Source organism: Vicia villosa, linkage group LG2 (genome assembly GCF_029867415.1).
Source record: "Vicia villosa cultivar HV-30 ecotype Madison, WI linkage group LG2, Vvil1.0, whole genome shotgun sequence".
Lineage (NCBI taxonomy): Eukaryota > Viridiplantae > Streptophyta > Magnoliopsida > Fabales > Fabaceae > Vicia > Vicia villosa.
This window is the reverse complement of record NC_081181.1, coordinates 206170395-206192223: the sequence shown is the minus strand read 5'-3', so window position 1 is coordinate 206192223 and position 21829 is coordinate 206170395. Positions and strand designations below refer to the sequence as shown.

The 21829-nt window shown below is 32.6% G+C and overlaps 1 protein-coding gene and 1 long non-coding RNA gene across 3 annotated transcripts; one reads left to right on the top strand and one right to left on the bottom strand.

Moving 5' to 3' along the window:
• Positions 1–1200: 1200 nt before the first annotated feature.
• Positions 1201–4253, bottom strand: LOC131653696 (uncharacterized). Of its 2 annotated transcripts, XR_009299131.1 has the most exons (5): positions 3830–4250; positions 3418–3687; positions 3063–3230; positions 2636–2808; positions 1201–2400 (listed from the first exon to the last, which is right to left on the bottom strand). It is a non-coding gene; the product is annotated as an uncharacterized LOC131653696 (long non-coding RNA). The 2 variants fall into 2 exon arrangements; XR_009299130.1 differs by having other exon boundaries at positions 3063–3687; positions 3830–4253.
• Positions 4254–6364: 2111 nt separating this feature from the next.
• On the top strand, positions 6365–9306 carry LOC131653695 (indole-3-acetic acid-amido synthetase GH3.6-like). Its single transcript, XM_058923956.1, has 3 exons — positions 6365–7243; positions 7351–8252; positions 8410–9306. Exons 1-3 carry the CDS (start codon positions 6939–6941, stop codon positions 8997–8999), a joined length of 1797 nt encoding a protein of 598 aa, XP_058779939.1. The 5' UTR covers positions 6365–6938; the 3' UTR covers positions 9000–9306.
• Positions 9307–21829: the final 12523 nt, after the last annotated feature.

Genomic DNA, 21829 nt, shown 5'->3' with positions numbered 1-21829 from the left:
CTAAAACCAAATCTTCTTAGTGCATGTTTGGATTGGCTTCTACAAGCTCCAAAAGCACTTCTAGTCCACTTCAACTTGATAATTGGTTTTATTTTCTTGTTTGGATATTTTTTCAAAATCAATTCTCCTCCTCCAAAAGCAATTCTAGTAGAAGCTACAATTCCTAGCTTTTGAGTTTAGTAGAATCAATTCTACATTTATTATATATTATTTATTACAACTCATTTTAATTTTCCTATTTTACCCTCTTTAATTATCATCAATTACTTCTTTTGTTTTTTATTTGTACTAGAATTTATTACCATTTTGGTAATTATACAATTCAAAATCAATTTTGTTAAAACTATCCAAACAACATTAATTAATATCAATCACTTCTATATCATTGTATCCAAACATAAATCAATTCTTGTAAACTCAATTATATTAAAATCAATTTTACCAAACTCAATTCTCTCAGAATCAATTCTATCCACCGCCAATCCAAACACATCCTTAGCTAAAAGCAAATCTTACTTTTTTTTTATGTCAAGAAATATATATGAATTTTTAGGCTAGATATACGACTTTGTAGTATTTTATATTTGAAAAAATTTAGTTGTCTACATATCACACATGTTCTTAGGATAGAGATCCAGAATTATAAAAATACACAATAGATCATCTACGCAACTGTTTTTTTATTATTATATTATTTATTTAAGTAATAAAAAGACTGCATGTCTGGTGTGTGCAATTTTATTATTAAAGGTTATTGCCTCAGAAGTTGTTGTCTACTGGTTCTTTCAAATTTTGCAATTAGATTAAGAACCCAAACGGAATTGGATAACTTAAAATAAATCATTAAAAATTATTTGAACAAGCAAGCCAACAAATAGAAATGTAAGATGATGTGGTTCTTTTCCTTTTACTTCCATCAAGTTGCACGTCCCTTATCATAAAAATGTGTTATCTAAAATAAAGTACTCCAATTTTAATATGAACCACGTTTCATGAACATGTAACATGCTTAAAACTTCAACCATATAAAATATTAGAATAATCATACCAAAAATAGATATATTATTTTGTTAGCAAAGCAAAGTTACATGATTGGAGTTAATTAGAGAAGTTAGAAAATGCAACTCTAGTTTTCTTAATAATTTCTTAAGATGAATTCTTATCTATCCAATTTAAAAAGTTGGATAAAGTTACCTTCGATGTAAAATGTCTTAGAAACATTAAATAATTATATTATTTATAATTAATTAAATGTGTTAAAATTAAATGGAATCTTGTGATTGGTTCAAGATATACTACCTAACTTTTTATGATGAATAGAGAAGATGTCTCCATTTCTTAATAAGTTGAACCACTACTAGAAATACTCTGTTTTCCTGCGGATTTTAGTAAAATTTCTGCAAAAAACACGTTATAAAACCTTCGTGGGTAATATTTTTGGCAGGAAGTTCCGCAGTTAACTCCGTAGGAAACAATCAGCAGGTAAATCCGCAGGTAATTTCTATCTCAAATTAAAAAAAAGTTTGATAAATTTTTAGAACATTATAAATTATATATTAAAATAACCATAATATAAAAATAAAATTATAAATTAAAATGATTTGAATTTAAATAAGACAAATTCATTGAACAATAAGTTACTATAAAATCTACTACAATGTAAGTAACAAGTACTTACATAGTCACGTTACTAAAAATGACTCAATAAACAAAGCTCCTACTAATCATTTGTCAACCAAATTAAAATGATAAAACAATCTAAATTACAACCAAGTCAAAAGGAAAAAAAGTACAACGATCCATTTAAAGCATGGACTTGACTTCTCAAAATATCAACCTCTTGAGAGTCACTTGAAAGACTTGAGGGTTTCTTTGATAATGAAACCAAAGTCTTGGAAATGGTTCCGAGATTTGAGGGTTTCATTGTGCTATGCTAAGAGTGTAAAAAATTACACCGACACAACAAAAAAAGATATCCTCCATTATATGAGATGTTTATAAACTATTTTTAACTTATAGAAAATCATTCAAATTTCTCCATTTTTAGAGACAAGCCTGAGGATATGAAAACCATTCAATCAATGGCCGAGTAGTATTTCTTGCTATTTCGTTACTTTTGTGGTCACATAAAAGCTCAAAATTTCTAAAGAAAACAGAAGTAGAAAAGCTACAACTATATATGCAACCTGCAACCTGCTGTCCACATAACCATCAACCATAACTCGGTAAGCAAATAGTTAAAGAAGTAGAATAACATTAGGACACCAATGTATGAATTATGAACTAAATGAAACAACATATCCAACAATACTTAAATCAACAACAGGTTTTCTAGTGCCATCCAATGTTAAGTATGTCAGCATACTTTCCACTTAGAGTTATTTTTCCATCTTTCTTGACCTATAATACGACAACGGCCAAAAAAAGGTTAAAAGAAAATCCTTCCTTTAAATAAATGATAATATAAGATCGACAGTAGGTAAGAACTCCACTTGATGAGTAAACATAAACAACTGTTTTCAAAATTAAAACGCCCAGCAAGCATTCCAGTCACACATTAAAAACAGAAAATTTCACTTAAAAAATAGCCAGCTTTTTATATCGCACGTAATAAACAACACAAAAAATGAGTTACCTTAAAAAGGTGAGATCCTGTATGAGCATCCACACCACTAAAAGGATCATCAAATAAATAGATATCATCATATTGGTAAAGAGCGCGCTGTTCCTTGTTTTGCGTCCCTGAGCTCGATTATTTTAGATAGAAACTGCATTTCCCATCCTTGTAGTTTAAGGATCCTCATGTTCCTTAAAATTTGAAACACAGAAACTAAGTATTGGAAATAGAACATAATCACAATTGTGTAGCCGTCAGTGTGTCGTGTTTCTAGTTTCTAGTACCCGTGCTTCATAGATTATAAGAGAATGTAACTAAGTATTTACCAAACCAGTCCATCAAGAAAACACAGACGTTTAATAAATACTCAATAATTCAACAAGTAAAATTCCTTGTCACCCAAACTTTGTCATTAGCTATACCGATAGTGCTCCAGAAGTTTTACCTGCAAGTATTTTTGAGCTATAACTTGATACCTATATGCAAGTTTTCTTTCGTCGACATCATCATGTGGGGGGCCTAGTTCATCTTTGTTGAAGTCATAATCAGATAGGTCCCTCCCATCATCATATTTGGACATAACATCAAGAAACGGGTTATTGTAATTCTCAATCTGCAACACAGAAACCCCACAACTAAAAACAAACCACGGAAAATATATTCCAAACTTATTTTGCAAACATTGAAAGGGCAAAAGGTGATCTAAATGACAAGCTACAAATGAAAAATAAATGATAAGTTAGGTAAGTTCAGTCCATCAGAAATAATGAGCTAATTATATTCCAAACTATGAATCTTACAACAAATAAGCTCAGAGGAACAAGTTCAATGGCTGTTTTATAGCTTTTATCAGTAAGATTCATCTCAAGCTGCAATTTACCAAGAAACCTAGAACTGCAATCACTGCATGGCCAGTTGTGAGAAGGAATACTTCTCAATGATCCAACTCAGTTCCATGTCTAATACCAAACAGGAACGAATAGTTGATCCAATACAATTGCAACACAGCACAGAGCCGCAACACAATTGCAGAACGTAACGTGATAAAAGAAAACCTGCTTCCGAAGCTCCTGAATAGGGATACAAAGCAGAACGTAAATGAAAACAGAATCGGAATCCGATGGAAGACCATATCATAAGATTGAAATTGCATGGTGAAATTAGGGTTGTGAAAAGAATGCTGGAATCGTGTAGATTGAAGAGCACAAATACCTGAGATTATGAGGTTGATCTGGAAATGTTGAGGAAGAAGAAGATAGTGGATATATGGAAGACATCTCAAGTAGAGCATGATCGTTAGCCAACACGGAACGATACTTACGGCCAATCGGAGAACGAAAGCCGTCATCTCCGCCGCCTTCAATGTCACTATCTCCTTCCCGAATGAAAAGGAATCTCTTGAATTGGAGAGTAAAAAATGGTTTCCCTTTGATCGATTTGGTGTCGCAATGGGTGGAGCGGCTCCGTAACAGTGAAGAGGGTTTAGGGTTTCAATTTTGTTTGAAGTGAGTCATGAGCTGCAATTACTACTACGGTGTAGAATAAGAACAATTAGTTTAAGATACTAATATAATATTAATAAGTATAAATAATTTTTGTTTCTATAAAATAACAATGGAATGTGGTGACTTAGTGGTAGATAATTGGTGCAATATGTGTCAAAATTGGGGTTTTATTCTCAAAACTGGTCTATAATTCTCATAAAAAATTTCAACTTTTTATACCTTTTTTAATTTTAACGATTCTCAATATTGGTCTATAATTCTAATCAAAAAAATTTCAACTCTTATACTTTTTTTAATTTTAATCTTTGTCAGATTTTTTTTAATATTATTTAATAAAGTTCCAGGAAAATTCGCAGGTAAACCTGCGGAATATTTTCTGCAGAAATTCCGCAAGTAAATTGTGTATTTTTAGTAGTGAGTCCGGAATTCAAGATTAGGGGTGGAAATAGGCCAGGCTGATAACAGGGGCCTACAGGCTAGCCTATATAGGTTAAGGTCAGGCCACACATTATTTTTTGGCTTAATTGCAACTTTGGTCCCCCTATTTTACGTTTTTTTGAGTTTTAATCCTCCCATTTTAAAAACCATGATTTTAGTCCCTTTTTTAAGTTTTGTTTTGAATTTCAGTCCCCTGATCAATTTTAAAATAATTTTTGATGATGTGGCGCTTGTTCTGATGATGTGTCAATGTAAAATTATAACTAATTTTTCCAACTCACTATTTATTAAATTTTTAATATTAATTAATTCAATTAAAATTATTATTAATAATATAATAATAATAATAATAAACTTAAAATAATTTAGTAAATATGGATTCATTCTAAATAAAAGTGTGCTTCAAAGTATTTCATTAATTTAGTAAATAATTTAGTTTTTTATTTTAAAGTAATTCATACATTTTTTTTAAAGTAATTCATACGTGGTGATAATCATTCTAAACTCTTTTCTAAAACCTACTCTTCTTGTTTCCAGAAAAGTGTTTTTCCCCAAAACAAAGAAACCTAACTTTTTCTTTCATCTTCTTATAATCTCCAGATTTGTAACCTAATCTTGTTGTTCTATCCTCTTCTTCTTCTCATCTTATCGTTCTATTCTCTTTTTCCTGATTTGGTATTCGAATTTGAAAGACAAAATTAATGCTTGATCGACGTATTTTTCGGAATTTGTCGGTTGTTTCATGTCTACGAGGAGGTGGTGGGTATGTCCAATTCTTCAATTTCTCTCTTATTCATCTTCTCTTTTGTTTAGGTTAAATTTTTGGTTATGGGTTTGTTGTTGATGCTTCTCATGGTTGTGTAAGTTGTTGATTTAAATAATGGATGAGGGAAAAGGTTTTGTTTTGGTTTTGTTATTGGTGATATTGTGTTGATAATAAAATAGCTACATTTTTTATAATTACTAAATGCTAATGAAGAAGAAAAAGGTGGAGTTTTGATGATGAAGGAATGGTAATGAGGGAGAAGGAATTTCACATTTCAGTTTTCCTATTTATGTGTGTTTGTGTTGTTTATGATGAATAAAGTTTGAGGGTGAAGGTTTTGAAATGATGTTTAGTGAAGAAGGATCAATGAAGAAGAAATATGAAAAACAAAAATTGTTGTGTTTTTTATTTTTCTTCTGTTTTTGTTTTCTATCCACTTTAGTTTTTTTTTTCCAATAAAGAATGGATGTCTTTCTTTTAATAAGTGGACGCCTTTCTTTTAATAAAAAAAATGTGTTTTTAATAAATTAATAAGTTAATATTATATTTAAGGAAAAAACACACTTTAAATGAATTAATATAATGTTAAAATAAAATTGTTCAGGTTGGATTTGCCACATCATTAAAACAAGTGACATGTCACTAAAAATTGGTCTTAAATGTGCTGGGGGACTAAAATCTAAAATAAAATTTTAAAAAAGGACCAAAAATGTGGTTTTTAAAATGGAGGGATCAAAACTCAAAAAAAGATAAAATATGGGGACCAAAGTTGCAATTAAGCCTTATTTTTAAATAGAAAAGGCGTTGACTTTTTTATAAACCTATTTAAATAAAAAGGTTAGGCCTCATGCCATAAAAGAAGCTTTTTAAGCCTATCAGGCCGGCCTATTTAAATAAATATGAATATTTTTTTATCATCATTATGTTATGTTTTATACTTTGAATTAAAATACATAAATAAAATTTGATTATTTTGAAGAACTTGTGAAAATAAGATGAAAACATCAGATGAACATTGTTTTCATAACTTCTCTTAAACAAATAGTCTCCTAGAACTTATGCTAAGAGGTAAGTTAAAATAAGTCAATGCAAATAAATTTTTAGTTTTTTTGCTCTTTTAGTTAGTTAATATATTTAAACATTATTTTAATTGCTTATATACATATGTCTAAAACAAATAGGCTTTAATATAGACTAACAGGTTAATCAGACATTCGAAAAGGCCACACTCAGGCTTAAAAAATAAGCTTACGACAAGTCCCAGGCCAGACTTAGGCTTTAGTTTTTTTGAAAGACCAGACTTAGACTCTGCAAAGCCTAACTCGGTTCAGTTTATTTCCGCCCCTATAGATATATGACCAAATATAGTTTTTAGCCCAAGAAAAAATTTCATATTCCTAAAAAATTAATATTTTGGATGTTTTATTTAATTACTATATAATTCTTTAAACCATAAAAACAAATTTTTGATGCACTTGAATATGTGGGACCACTTGCTATTGGATATCCTAAAGATGGTGAGATCCACCGCTATCTAATTACATTCCTCTTGTTCCTTCCACTTCAAAATCCTCTTTCTGAACATTCTCACATAACTATCCTACTATTAACCATGTCTACTTCTCTTGAATATGATGATCTCTCACAAAAAAAGAAGAAAGTTCTTGACTTCATAGAAGATGTTACTACACATGCAGATGAAATCCAAAAGAAAATCTTAGCTGAAATTCTCTCTAAGAATGCAAATGTTGAGTACTTACAAAGACATGGTCTCAATGGCCAAACAGATAGTGAAACTTTCAAGAAACTTGTCCCTGTCATAACTTATGAAGATATTCAGAATGATATTAACCGTATCGCCAACGGTGATGCTTCTCCAATCCTCACCTCAAACTCCATTTCAAACTTTCTCACCAGGTACTTTTAAGTTTTAACTAATTAATCTTCAATCTCTTTTATGCTATTTGGTTTTTGTCATAGTTGAAAACTTAAATTATGTATTTGGTTTCTTTTTGGTATTTCAGTTCAGGAACATCAGGTGGTGAGAGAAAGTTGATACCAGCAACAGAAGAAGAATTTGTAAGAAGATCTTTACTAATGAGTCTGTGCATGCCAATAATTAATCAATTTGTTCCTGACCTAGATAAAGGAAAAGGAATGTACTTAATGTTTATAAAAAATGAATCTAAAACACCAGGAGGCATTAAAGCTAGTCCAGCCCTTACAACATATTACAAAAGTTCTCATTTTTTAAACAGACCTTACGATCCATACGCGAATTTCACAAGTCCAAATGAAACTGTTCTATGTCTTGACTCATACCAAAGTATGTATTCACAACTTCTATGTGGTCTTTGTCAAAACAACGAGGTCCTTCGTGTAGGTGCTATTTTCGCTTCTGGACTTATCCGCGCCATTCGGTTCCTTGAGAAAAAATGGTCACTTCTCTGCGATGATATAAGAACAGGAACAATTAATCCTCTCATTACTGACAGTTCAGTGAGAGTGTCTGTGATGAAGATTCTCAAACCTGATAAAGATCTTGCTGATTTTATTCAAAGTGAGTGTAGCAAAGATTCTTGGCAAGGAATTATAACTAGGTTGTGGCCTAATACAAAGTATGTTGATGTTATTGTGACAGGAACAATGTCACAGTACATTCCTACTTTGGATTATTATAGTAATGGTCTTCCACTTGTTTCTACTATGTATGCTTCTAGTGAATGTTTCTTTGGTGTTAACCTTAATCCTCTTTGTAAACCTTGTGATGTGTCTTATACCCTTATCCCTAACATGTGTTATTATGAATTCTTACCGGTTAATAGAAGTAACTTTTCTGTACATGAGAAAGAAAAGCAAGAGTTGGTGGATCTTGTTGATGTCAAGCTTGATCAAGAATATGAGCTTGTTATTACAACTTATGCTGGTGAGTTATTTATTTACTATCAATTTTTTTTTCGATCTTAACTCTCTGATATATTTGTGAAAGCTTGAAATATGTATTAATTTCTGTATGATTTAAACTTATAAAAATAAACACTTAAAATGTGGGTTACTAATAAACATGTGTGTGACAATTACAGGACTTTATAGGTATAAAGTGGGAGATGTATTGAAAGTGACTGGATTCAAGAACAAAGCACCTCAATTCAGCTTTGTTTGTAGAAAAAACGTTATTCTAAGCATAGATTCAGACAAGACAGACGAAGTTGAGATACAAAATGCAATAAAAAATGCTGTCATACATTTAGTACCATTTGATGCAGAAGTAGCAGAGTACACTAGTTATGCAGACACAAGAACAATTCCAGGACACTATGTATTGTATTGGGAGTTAAGCCTTAAAGACTCAACAACAATTCCACATCGTGTTTATGAAGATTGTTGTTTAACTATTGAAGAGTCACTTAACAGTGTTTATCGACAAGGTCGTGTTTCAGATAAATCGATTGGGCCACTTGAGATTAAGATTGTGGAGCAAGGGACATTTGATAAGCTTATGGATTATGCTATTAGCTTGGGAGGTTCAATAAATCAATACAAAACTCCTAGGTGTGTCAAATCTGTACCTGTTGTGGAGCTTTTGGAGTCAGGAGTTATGGCGAATTATTTTAGTCCTAAATGTCCACAATGGGTTCCTGGTCATAAGGAGTGGATTATTAATAAAAACTGAAAGAGTGGTTAATATGGTTAGACAAATTTCTGTGTTGTTCATAGTTATATTTATATGGACATCCATAGTGATTCTATTATCGATGTTTGAATAAATTTAACATTAGTACTACTACGTGCATCGTGTTTTAATGTACTTAAATTTTAAACAATATTTGTTTTTATTGAACATGTGATGATTTGGTTTTATTGGAATCTTTTGTGCTTAATTTTTCATGGAACTGTAGAAACTACTAATAAGATATACTTTGTATTTGTTCTTAGTTGCTACTGTATGTCATCATCAATAGTGCTGAAGGCAAGTATAATTCATCCGACTCTTGGAGAGTGGTGGGAGTCATAAGATTCCAAGTAGTTGAAGTCTTGATTTTTTATTTACTCACTTTTATACTTGAATCTTGATATTCATTTTCATTTTATTATTATGACATTATTTACAAACTGTACAAGTAACTGTCATTCTAGCAAAAACAATTGTGTGGATGGAATTTGCTAATCATGGACCTCATCTAATGTTTCATGTATTTATTTTCCTTTGTGGGATAATAATACATATAGTTTTGTTCTTGAGGTAACGAGTGTCCGAAATTTGGCGCGGGTGATGGTTGATGCAATAAGTGTAGCCACATCATTATCAACGACTTTGGCTAATATGTATAAGGATTTTATCTATGCATCATGCATAAGCCTACATAAGTCATTGGATCATGTTTTTAATTCAGTATTTAGTATTAAGTATTGAGTAATAACAACTGATATCTAGAATTTGATCCAACGATCCAATGGTCCATAATAATCTATGCATGGTGCATAGATTTTTATCTATGCACGATAACTGCACCCATTATCAACCATTAGATTCAACAGGGCTGATTTTAGTGATGGGTAAAGTCTATTTTTTTTAGTTGGACCTTTTTTTTTTTAGTTTATGTATAAATCTTGAAAGTTGGAGATAAAATTTAGAGTGAAGACCCATTTTGGTCCCTCACAAATATTACACGAGTCAAATTAGTCTCTCACAAAAAATTGACCCAACTTAATCCCTTACAAAATTTAACCGGATCATATTAGTCCTTCTGCTAATATTTTTTTTAAATCGGTTTTTTTTCTAGTTTTAAACCGTGACTGGACTGTCACATTGGATTTTATTTATTTTTCATTTTTTTAAATACTAAATTGATTTTTATTTTTAATTTCATTTTTAAACAATTATAAATTAATAATATAAAAAAGCCAAAATTGTTTCTTATAAGGAGTTGAACTCAGGCCCACGTGGTTAATCTTAAAAAATTTTAAATTTAAAATAAAAAATACAAAATTTGTATCAATATGGTCTCGAACCTAAGTCTCTTCAGATTAAATGACAGCCAATTTAATACAATAGAAATTGATTTGTCTATTTGTAAATAATAGTCACTTTACTAACAATAGAAATTGATTTGTCTAGTTGTTATTAATAGTCACTTTACTAACCGTAGAAATTGATTTGTCTAGTTGTAAATGATAATCACTTTATTAACAATAGAAATTGATTTAACTAGTTGTAAATGATAATCACTTTACTAACAATAGAAATTGATTCGTCTTGTTGTAAATAATAGTTGTTTTACTAACAATAGAAATTAATTTTTCTAGTTGTAAATGATAGTCACTTTATTAACGATAGAAATTGATTTGTCTAGTTGTAAAGTGAAAATCATTTAACTTGAAGGGACTTGGATTTGAGACCTCATAGGTAAAAATTTATGTATAGAATTTGTTAATATTAGTAGAAATCATGGAAATTACTTGTTTAAAAATTACTTTATAAGAAATAATTTTGATTTTTTTGATATTATTCTTTGATAACTGTTTATAAATGAAATTAAAAATAAAAATTAATTTAGTATTTAAAAAAAATCTAACGTGTTAGTCCAATCACGGTTTAGAAGTATGAAAAGAATCAGTTTAGAAGTAGGAAAAACCGATTTGAGAAAAATATTAGCAGAAGGACTAATATGATCCGGTTAAATTTTGTAAGGGATTAAGTTGGGTCAATTTTGTTGTGAGGGACTAATTTGACTCGTGTAATATTTGTGAGGGACCAAAAGTGGGTCTTCACTCTAAAATTAAAATTGTGTGTTTCTTTTACTCTCAATAATGATTCATAAATTTTGTTGTTTTTGTTGGTAGATCAAAGTTGGAGATAAAATTAAAATTGTGTGTTTCTTTCACTCTTACAAGAGAGGAGCTGATTCTGTTTTTTGGGATCACCCACTTTTCCTTGAAAGAGTTTGATTTCTTTGGTTTAGCTTTAATCAATCAATGGAATATTGATTTTATTTATTGACAATTTAAATCTAAAAGATATGGGTGAATACCTGATCAAAACTCTATGCTTCTAAAACTAGAATCGATTATAGAGATAATCAAACTTCCATTCAGCTAGTGGTGTCAAGTAACTTTTTGCTTAATACTCTTTACCTATATTATTTTATCCTTCTATTAATTGTTATATTTGTGGACATAAACAACTTAATAGTGCTTCTATGTAATCTGTTTCTATGTTAATAAAAGTAAAGTAAAATTGTTTTTCATATAACTTATAAACTATTTTCAAAAGTCATCTTGAAGAGTTTATAGAAATAAGTTGAAAATTGCTTATGAACATGTCATAAGCCTTTTCTATAAACAATATTTGCTCTTGAATCATACTTACAAGATGTCCCAAATCGTCTCACTGAAACGATGCCAAACACCGTGTCGTCGATACCACTAAAAGATAAGTTATTTTTTACTTATTCTGTTAACTAAATCAATTGACCATTGTCGTTCAATATGCACTGATAATATGTCAAACGATGTTGGATTGTATGCTAGCTTGTCAAAAAGAATTAAATACATAATTATGACATTTGTGTGAGAGGAGTACAAATTAAAAACGTATATGACGCGGATCAGAAGCAGTTGAGGCAATTATATGGTTCATGTTACATATTATTGGACTTACTGAAGTTGGATCCTTGAGGTAAAGAGCAACATGCTGCATTACAAATGGTGAAGCAGAGAACACGGTTTTATATTGCTCACGTAGTGTCTTTGTTTGATTCTGCCAAGACTTCTCCTTGAACAAGTTTATTAATTTAAATATTTAAACTATAACATAGCTTATGGCTAACAAACACTTCTATGTCATTGATGAGTGGTTATACTAAAGACATTGGAGGCAAAAACCAAGTGCTCAAATCCATGAAAAATCACTTGGATAGCGACGTGGTCCGAGGAAGAACTCGATACGTAAAAGCAGCACAAGTTCCATGTAGTGTTATATTGAGTAAACAAACATAAGATATCCTAACTTTATGTACATTGACATATTTTGTATTGTCTGCATTACTTAATATATCTAACCATTTTTTCGATAAGAAAGTTTCGATCTCCCGGAGAATATTTTGTCGAGGAGTCAATCTTGTGAGGCTGATTTCCCTCTAATATCATTTAAAATGTTTCTGATTATGATTATGTTGATTATGTTTTTAAATGTCTCTCTGTCTTTCTGTAGATGTATTGTTGATGCAATGAAACATAATTTCTTACAGATCCGTTTCATTTAGTTCAGTCTGCTCCAAACACTGGTCACTTTTCATGCTGATTGTCTATTTGGATTTAATTTAATGACTAGAAGATACCACTTCAAAGTCATTATGAATTATCTTGGGTTTCTGCATTATTTGTCTTTTATTTTTCTTGCGAAATTTGACATCACTCTTCATTATCTTGTTCAACAGTTATGTTTCAGAGACACAGAGAAGACATGCCGTCCCATTTCAGGCACAATGTCATATATTGGCTGGCCTTGCCTCAGTGGTAGGTGGTTTAAGTGCACCATATGAGAAGGCTTCTCATGTACATGAAAGACATGTTGTGAATTGGCTTTGGGCAGCCGATTGTCACCCATTTGGACCATTTTCAAATACGTCTCATGTCAGTCAAATGCTCCGCGATGTTTCCTTTTCTGAATGTATTTATGAAGTTGAGTTTTTGGTTTTCAGGTGATTGAGAAATTGTACAACCTTGTGAATTTGCAGGTTGCATAATACATAGGTTGCAGCATGTAAGTTTAGTCTCCACTAATGTGAGTTTCAATTAATACTATTAGCCTAGAATGACTACACCAATGTTGTTGTTAGTCTTCACTATAATTACAAATCTACATCTGTTATTGTGGACTGCCATTTACATGTTTGTCATACATTTACGTGTGTTATATCTATAACTTATGGTTATCTATTTTGGCTTATATACGGTGCAGTGTTTTCGTCATTGTTGTTGGTTATCAATTGGCTTAGGGATAGAAAAGGTACTTTTGTTGCTATATTTTAGAAGTTCCTTTTTTACGTTTATAACCGAATTTTGTGTGTGTTAATTAGTGACGCACATGTGTTTGTATCCCTGCAGCTTCTTCAAGATCCTGGCTCTTATGTTGGTGAATTTGTCAAAGTTATCGGCAAGAACATAGTGTTGGTCAAGGTTCTTAGTTATTAATTTGTGTTAGGCTCATTCGTATGCTTGCTGAAAATGCCTTTCTCCCAAGAGTCTCGTCCGTATTTAATGTTTGGTCAGGTTATTAGTTGTTAATTTGTGTTAGTCTCATCCGTGAATTATGTTTTATGAGTAGATCCATCTCTAATTCCGAACTGTTTTGATATTTTCAGACTCGGTTTCATGTTGCAGGACCTTTTCAATTCTGAATTTTGTTGCAGTATTTGTGTTCGTAGAGTTAGGAAATTGTTTTGGTTTTGTGACTGTCATGTAGCTTGCATTGAGTATGGTGGTGACAAAGGAGAAACGGTGTGCGACATCTCGAGTGCATAGTTGGACTGTAGTCATTGATAATGGGATACAATGAGTTTGAAGGTGAGATTCCTGCAGAATTCGGTAACATGACAAATCTTTGATATCTTGATTTGGCTGTAGGAACTTTCAGTGGAAAAATTCCACCTAAACTAGGTAATCTCTAGAAACTCTCTACGGTTTACTTATACCGAAACAAATTCACCGAGAAAATTCCACCTCAAATTGGCAACATTATGTCATTAGAATTTTTAGATTTCTCTGATAATCAGATCACAGGAGAAATACCCGAAGAACTTGCTAAGTTGGAAAATTTGCAGCTTTTGAATTTAATGAGTAATAAACTAACTGGTCATATACCAGAAAAGCTTGGTGAATTGAAAAACTTACAGGTTCTGGAATTATGGAAAAATTCTTTAGAAGGTTTCTTTGCCAGTGAACCTCGGAATGAATTCTCCTTTGCAGTGGTTAGACGTGTCGTCAATAAGAATTGTTTGTATTATGCCTATTTCGGCTGGATTCGGCAATAGGAATTGTTTACAAAGCAGAAATCCATAAACCTCAGATAACAATAGCAGTGAAGAAACTATGGAGGCCACTCACAGACATAGAAATTGGTGGGAATGATGTATTAAGAGAAGTGAAACTCTTGGGGAGATTGAGGCACAAGAATATTGTAAGACTATTAGGTTGATGAGTACATGCCTAATGGAAATCTTGGAACAACACTGCATGGTGAAGAATCTGCAAGGTTGCTTGTAGATTGAGTTTCAAAGTATAACATATATAGTAGTTACAGTTGGAACAACACTAAAATGACAATCCTTTATATTTCAAATTTTATGAATATTTATCTATGATTATGTTTAAGCATTTTTTCCTTCTGCTGTATCAAAGATATTTCTCTTATTAAAAACAACCTTCCATGGTGAGGGTATTTTGTAACTATCTTACTACTCGTGCTGTTTTTTTTTATATTTGATATGTCTATATTCTGATCCGGCTAGACCGCATTCATGATTTCTTACTTGTTTTCATTTTATGAGAAGTACATCAATGATTCTATAAGGCATTTATACTTAGTTCCATTGTTAAAGTCTATAACTATACAGTTGTTACTGTATTATTTTAGTGTTTCATCTAATTTGTCTTCATTTAGCAACTTCATATTACATCATAAAATCTATTTGCAAACATGTGTAAACCATATCATTTGCTTTTATGCATAATAAAGCCTTTTCATGAACAATTTACCTTTTGTGCAACACATTTACCTTTTGTGTAACACCAAATAATTTTCAATTCTACTGAGCTATGCAGTTCTAATTACAACTTCATTAATATAGCGATTGTATACAATATAAATTACCTTTTCTTTATTTATTTATATGGTATTCATATCAAGTGTACCTTTTCTTTTATTTCTAATTCGATATATTAATATAACCTTTGATATATTGATGATATAACATAAACATCAATAAAATATTATAAATATTTATAAATAGTATAAATTCACTATTTTCACGGGACATTATCACCACAATTTCTTTTTTATTCAAACAACAAAATAATATAAATATTTTGTCTTATCAATGATATTTGTAAATATTTATAGTTATTAGTCATACTTGTAAATATTTATAGTTATTAGACATATTAAATTTATCATGTTGGTGATTTGATAAATATTTCTTTTTAAATATTTTAAGTTATTAGATTTTATAATAACAATTGTATATTATCAACAACCTAGCCTTATCGATGACCTAAAATATGAATGACTATTGCATTTCCATGTTCTTTTTTTATTTAGCTACTATATATAAATTCACTTCATCTATATTATGTTTTGTGAATTTTAAATTAACATTCTTCATTCAAATTTTTCAACTTCTTTTTTTTACGTTTGTAATACATTATTCATTTTAAGATTTGACTTACCCGTGCGGATGCACGGGTCTTCTACTAGTTTAAATCTAAAAGATGTGGGTGAATACCTGATCAAAACTCTATGCTTCTAAAACTAGAATTGATTTTAGAGATAATCAAGATTTTTTTTTAATATCCATATTTTAAAAAAAAATTCAAAAATAACAAGTTTTTCAAAAAAATTACCAAAATGTCATTTTTTTTATAAAAATACCACGTTATCGCCAGGGGGGTGGCGACAACACTCAGCCCATATAGTTGTCGCCAGTGGGCCTGACGCTTACGTTCAGAAATCAGGTGTTGTCGCCACCCCATAGGCGACAACACCCCCCCTTATTTTTTTTCTTCATTTTTTTATATTATTTTTTTTTATTTACTATTTTTTCTCCATTATTTTTTTATATTATTTTTTTAACTATTTTTTCTCCATTATTTTTTTATATTATTTTTTTTAACATTTTTTTTTCATTATTTTTTTATATTATTTTTCTTAACTATTTTTTTCCATTATTTTTTTATATTATTTTTTTAGTTGCATCCAGCTGTCCCGGTCGCCTCCTTGGGTGGCGACAACACTTAATATTTGTGCCTATATATAGTAGCTCATCATGCAATCATTCTTCATTATTTTCTCCTTCAATTTTTCCATTTTCACTTCACATTATTGATCATGTCTCGCATAAGGCCGCAGTCATGGGAACGAACATCATCCAGCCGTCCCGTGTCGGCGCCGAAATACAAGAGATGTTATGGTCATGTAATTTTTTCCCCGGTCAAACCTCCTATGGCGGTGACGTTTTGGAACATCCGCGACTTCAACAACCTGAAGCGGACTCTGATGGCACAGTTAAAAGGGGAGTACAGTCCCGGGGAAGAAATAAAAAGGATTCAGAGGCTTAGAACAAGGGTGTCGCTTAGGACCAGAGAGACGATCCTTTGGTGGGTTGATGTGAAAACCGACCATGATACTGAACAAATAATGGACGGAACAGACGACATTGTTTTAACCGCTATAATTTCATAGATTTTAATTGTTTGTTGTGTTGTTGTGTTATTAGGTAAAAATTTATTTCTAGGCCTAATGTTTGTTGTGTTGTGTTGTTTGTTGTGTTGTTTGTTGTGTTGTTGTAATCCATCTAATTAATGAAAAAAAGTCCATTTCATTGAAAAAGTAAATCACAAATATCATTGCAACTAAAAACTATGTTGTGGAGCTAGATCCACGATTGGGACATTTGTTCCTATTATGTCCTACCTCACGACATATACTACACTTCCTCTGCATTTTTTCCGTGGCGTCCATCTCAGTTCTAATACGCCTGCTGTTTGGTCGACCGCTTTTATTCCGACGCATTAAATCGTTATGCCAAACTGTTTCCCCCTCGTACACAGGCCAATATGCCTCCATTGCTACCACCGGAAAGTAATTGTCGTATACGTTGAGCAACGTTGATACCTTGTAAATTTATGATACCAAAGATAATGCATCAAAGTGAGTATGTGAACATGCTGCAATGACATGGGAGCAAGGCATGCGATATGCTTGAAATTGGCCACAGTCGCACCAACGACCTGGGATTGAGACGCGATACTGTTGTCGTGGAAGCCCCTGGTTGTGGTCAATTGTTTCTTTTACACTGAAGGTGTGGCCGTGACGGTCGAACTCTGTCACTCGATGAGTGTTACCCTTGGCAGATTCTTGTTGTATATATTTCATGCAGACATCGCTGTATACCTGTTGTGTTTGCAACACTGAATTCCACCGCTTACCTCTTGTGGCGAACAAAGTTGCCATCCGAAAATACGTAGCACTAACAAATAAATGTGACAAGACTAATGCATGCCACAATGGAATCTCGTCCCCACCTCTTACACAAGCATGCATGCAAGAATACATGCAATAATCGTCTGAAACAAATAAATGTGATAAGACTAATGCATGCAGGCTAGGGAATCTCTTACACACCTATGCATTTATGGCAGTCGCCAAAGGGGGTGGCGACAACATTGATTTTTAAGAGTTGTCGCCAATGGGGGTGGCGACAACATTGATTTTTAAGAGTTGTCGCCAATGGGAGTGGCGACAACATTGATTTTTAAGAGTTGTCGTCAACAGGGGTGGCGACTTGCTTCGAGTTAAGTTTTCAACCGTTGCATGCACTTGTCTTGTCACATTTATTTGTTTCAGACGATTATTGCACCAAACACATTTAATTGTGTTTCGTTTTGGCTATAAATATGTTCCCAAACTTGTTCATTTTCTTCATCACCAAACAACTATCATTAGAGCAACTTTTATCAGAACAACTGGTTTTCATCATCAACAAAAATGTCTCTCCTAACAATGGGTCAAGAGCATCGAGGAACCATTGCAAACATCGCCGATTATGTAAGTTTGAATAAATTCAATTTATTTATGGTCTAAACACTTAATTTTATTAATTAAATTTACTAATTTCAAACATTCAAATACTTATGGTTCATCGTTTTTTTTATAGGATATCACGAAATTTAGGACCCGTGCGGGACCGATAAATGCTCCGGACCCTTGGATTGTGCCTTATCTTGACCGTGCGGGGTTTGGGAAGGTAATGAACTTAATGCGTACCTCAATCGATATGAAGTTTATATTAGCATTGTGTGAACGCTGGAGGCCTGAGACTCATACTTTTCACCTTCCAATGGGTGAATGTACCGTCACTCTAGAGGACGTGTACATGTTATTGGGTCTCAACACAAATGGAAAAGTTGTGTTTGGAAATGTCCAACAACCAAACGCTCTATGCGTTGAATTTTTGGGTGTTGATTTAATAGAGGGTGAGGGGCGACAAAGAGGTAGGGGCGTCCAAGGTATAAAGCTTGCTGCCCTTCAACAAGCTTATCAAGGCCTTGAGTTGAATCAAGGCTCTAGCGAAGAAAGTAAACTACAAAAAACTAGAATGTATATTATTTTGTTATTTGGTAGGTTTCTATTTCCCGAAGGCACGGGGAATAGTGTTAATTTTATGTACTTGTGTCTACTTGAGGACATTGATGCAATTAAGACGTATAGTTGGGGTTCAGCGGTGTTAGCATACCTCTATAGCTCCTTGTGCAAATGTGCAAAAAGGGATAGTTGTACATTTAGTGGATGTGCATTCTTGCTACAAACATGGGGATGGTGGAGAATGCCGGTATTAGCCCCTGAAAATCCGCACATTTACGTCTTCCCTTACGCGTCAAGGTAACTTAATGATCTTATTTTAATTAGTGCATTTTTTCTATTATTAATTGTAACAATATTGATTTTTATTTTTGAATGTGTTTAGGTTTAATGCAACCGGGTTGGACTACACCAATACGCCAGTAAACAAAATCATTTTTTACCGCCAACTATTGGATCGATTAAGACCCCAAGATGTAATACCACTAAAAATTTCCATCTTCTAAATATATTTGTAAAATTAACTATCTTATATAATTTGAAATTAATATTTTTTTTCGTTGCAATTTATTTGGAGACCTTACTTGGGTTTGGACCACGTACCCGACCCTAAAGAGGCGGCTGTTTGGACGGCAAAAACACCCATCATACGGTTCACCACTGTGGAGATGCACCCAAGTGACCGTGTGAAGCTCCAATTCGGCATGCATCAAGGTATCCCTGACCCCCCTGAGTCTGACTCTTTGGGACGTTGGCATCTGGCGAAGGTTAGCGAACAGTGGTACGTAGAAAATTGGAAGACGTTTGCTAGAGAGCAGCGTAAAATATGGGCTCATCGTTCCACCACTGTTTTACAATTTCCTGTGGCGCCGGAAGAAATGAAACCAACGGCTGAATATGTCAACTGGTACAGATCGGTCACAAATCCCGAAATGTTTGTGTCTGCCCCTTTCTATTTGGCTGACCCGCGACAACAACAACCATATTTTGGAGGACAACAACAACAACCACATATTTTCCAACAACAACAACAACAAAATTTTCAGCAAGAACAACCACCACCATATTTCCAACATCATCAACCACCACCAAATTACCAACAACAAAATTACCCACCACCACAACAACAACAACAACAACAAAATTACCACCAACAACCAATCCACCAACAAACACCTATTTACCAACAACAACAACAATCCCAACAATACCACCACCAACAACCATCCCAAACTCAACCACAAAATCAACCCCACCACCTACACATCCAAGAACTCCATGTGGGGAGCTCTTCCAGATCACACTTCCAAGAACTCCATGTGGGGAGCTCTTCCAGATCACCACCACTAACCCCCGACATAGGCATACAAGATGAATACCCGCCATACAACACATTCGACCAACCAACATCACAATACCCCAACCAACCATTGAACTTCAATACACCACCACAACCAATCTATTTTAACCAAACCGAATCCACCACCAACTTCCAAAATCCAAACTTCCAGGCCGCACCCACTAGGAGAAATTTCAACCCACCTAGACAAAGCTTTGATGGCGCCGCGGGCACCCGCCTTTCCTATAACGGGAATTCTAGAGGTCAAGGACGGCTCACAGATTTTGTAGACCCGGAATGCATTGAGGGGCCGTCGACTCAAACACAAGATGAACCAAATATAGGGGGCGTCGCAGGAATAAGGGAGCACTACCAACTCATGACCCTTCTACACGACCTATTAGACAACCTGAATGCGGATCGTACCATGGTCCACGTGGCGCTCAATAAGAATTTTATTATTATCGTTAATGTATTTTGTGTTGTTTTTAATTTTAATGTACCTTTTTAATTATGATTAATGGCTAATGTGTTTGGTAATTTTTAATTTATTGATATTATTTTTCCAACCTAAAAAAAATAAAAAAAACAGCTAAAAAAGTAACATAAAAAAAATTGAAAAAAAAATATAAAAAAAACAGCTAAAAACATAATATAAAAAAAATTGAAAAAAAAAATAAGGGGGGTGTTGTCGCCAGGGGGGTGGCGACAACACCAAGCAAATGCACATAGTCGCCAGGCCCACTGGCGCCTTCTTTGGAAAAGGAGTGTTGTCACCACCCCCCGGCGACAACATGCTATTTTAAATATAAAAAAACATTTTGGTAATTTTTTTGAAAAACTTGTTATTTTTGAATTTTTTTAAAAAAATTATGGATATTCAAAAAACAAATTCGATAATCAAACTTCCATTCAGCTAGTGGTGTCAAGTAACTTTTTGCTTAATACTCTTTACCTATATTATTTTACCCTTCTATTAATTGTTATATTTGTGGACATAAACAACTTAATAGTGCTTCTATGTAATCTGTTTCTATGTTAATAAAAGTAAAGTCAAATTGTTTTTCATATAACTTATAAACTATTTTCAAAAGTCATCTTGAAGAGTTTATAGAAATAAGTTGAAAATTGCTTATAAACATGTCATAAGCCTTTTCTATAAACAATATTTGCTCTTGAATCATACTTACAATTCACAATATTTACAGTTTTGATTTAAGATTATTGACTACATTAATATATTGAAATCGACCTTCACTCTTGACTTTAATGGTTGTTGCATGTACATTTTCAATAGATAGCTGAAAATTTCAACTTTTTGTATTATTGACTCTACATATGATCATTATCAATGTGCCTAACTGCTTTCAGGCTTCACTTGAGACACAAAGGGTTTTGAACTTAAACTACCACAAATATTTCTCAATCCCATATGATGTGGCTCTCTAGTCAATTAATTACTTGATCTTTAATATATTCGCTTAAGGACAAACTTCAACTTAAGTTTACAAGCTTCTTATGTCTTTTTGTAGGAGAAGATGTAATCTTTATATCCTAGGATTGACACTCTGCTCTTATTCCATGCTTACTTGAAATCAATATTGTACATCTAGAGGGCTCTACAAAAAGAAAATGCGAGGATTTGTTTACTTTTCATATTCATGAAATCTATTCAGCATAAGGAAGTCGGCTTTCATACAATTTGATTATCATTTCCAACCATTTATATTTTTTTTCTTTTTCAGGTATAAAAGCTTGTGAAGGGAAGGAAAATCAATTGGATGAAAGTTGGAGTATTATAATC

Excerpts from the sequence above, each read along its gene's own strand:
- LOC131653695 (XM_058923956.1), top strand. The coding sequence starts at position 6,939 with ATGTCTACTTCTCTTGAATATGATGATCTCTCACAAAAAAAGAAGAAA. Across the intron at positions 7,244-7,350 it reads ATTTCAAACTTTCTCACCAG|TTCAGGAACATCAGGTGGTG; the intron begins GTACTTTTAAGT and ends TTGGTATTTCAG. Across the intron at positions 8,253-8,409 it reads TGTTATTACAACTTATGCTG|GACTTTATAGGTATAAAGTG; the intron begins GTGAGTTATTTA and ends TGACAATTACAG.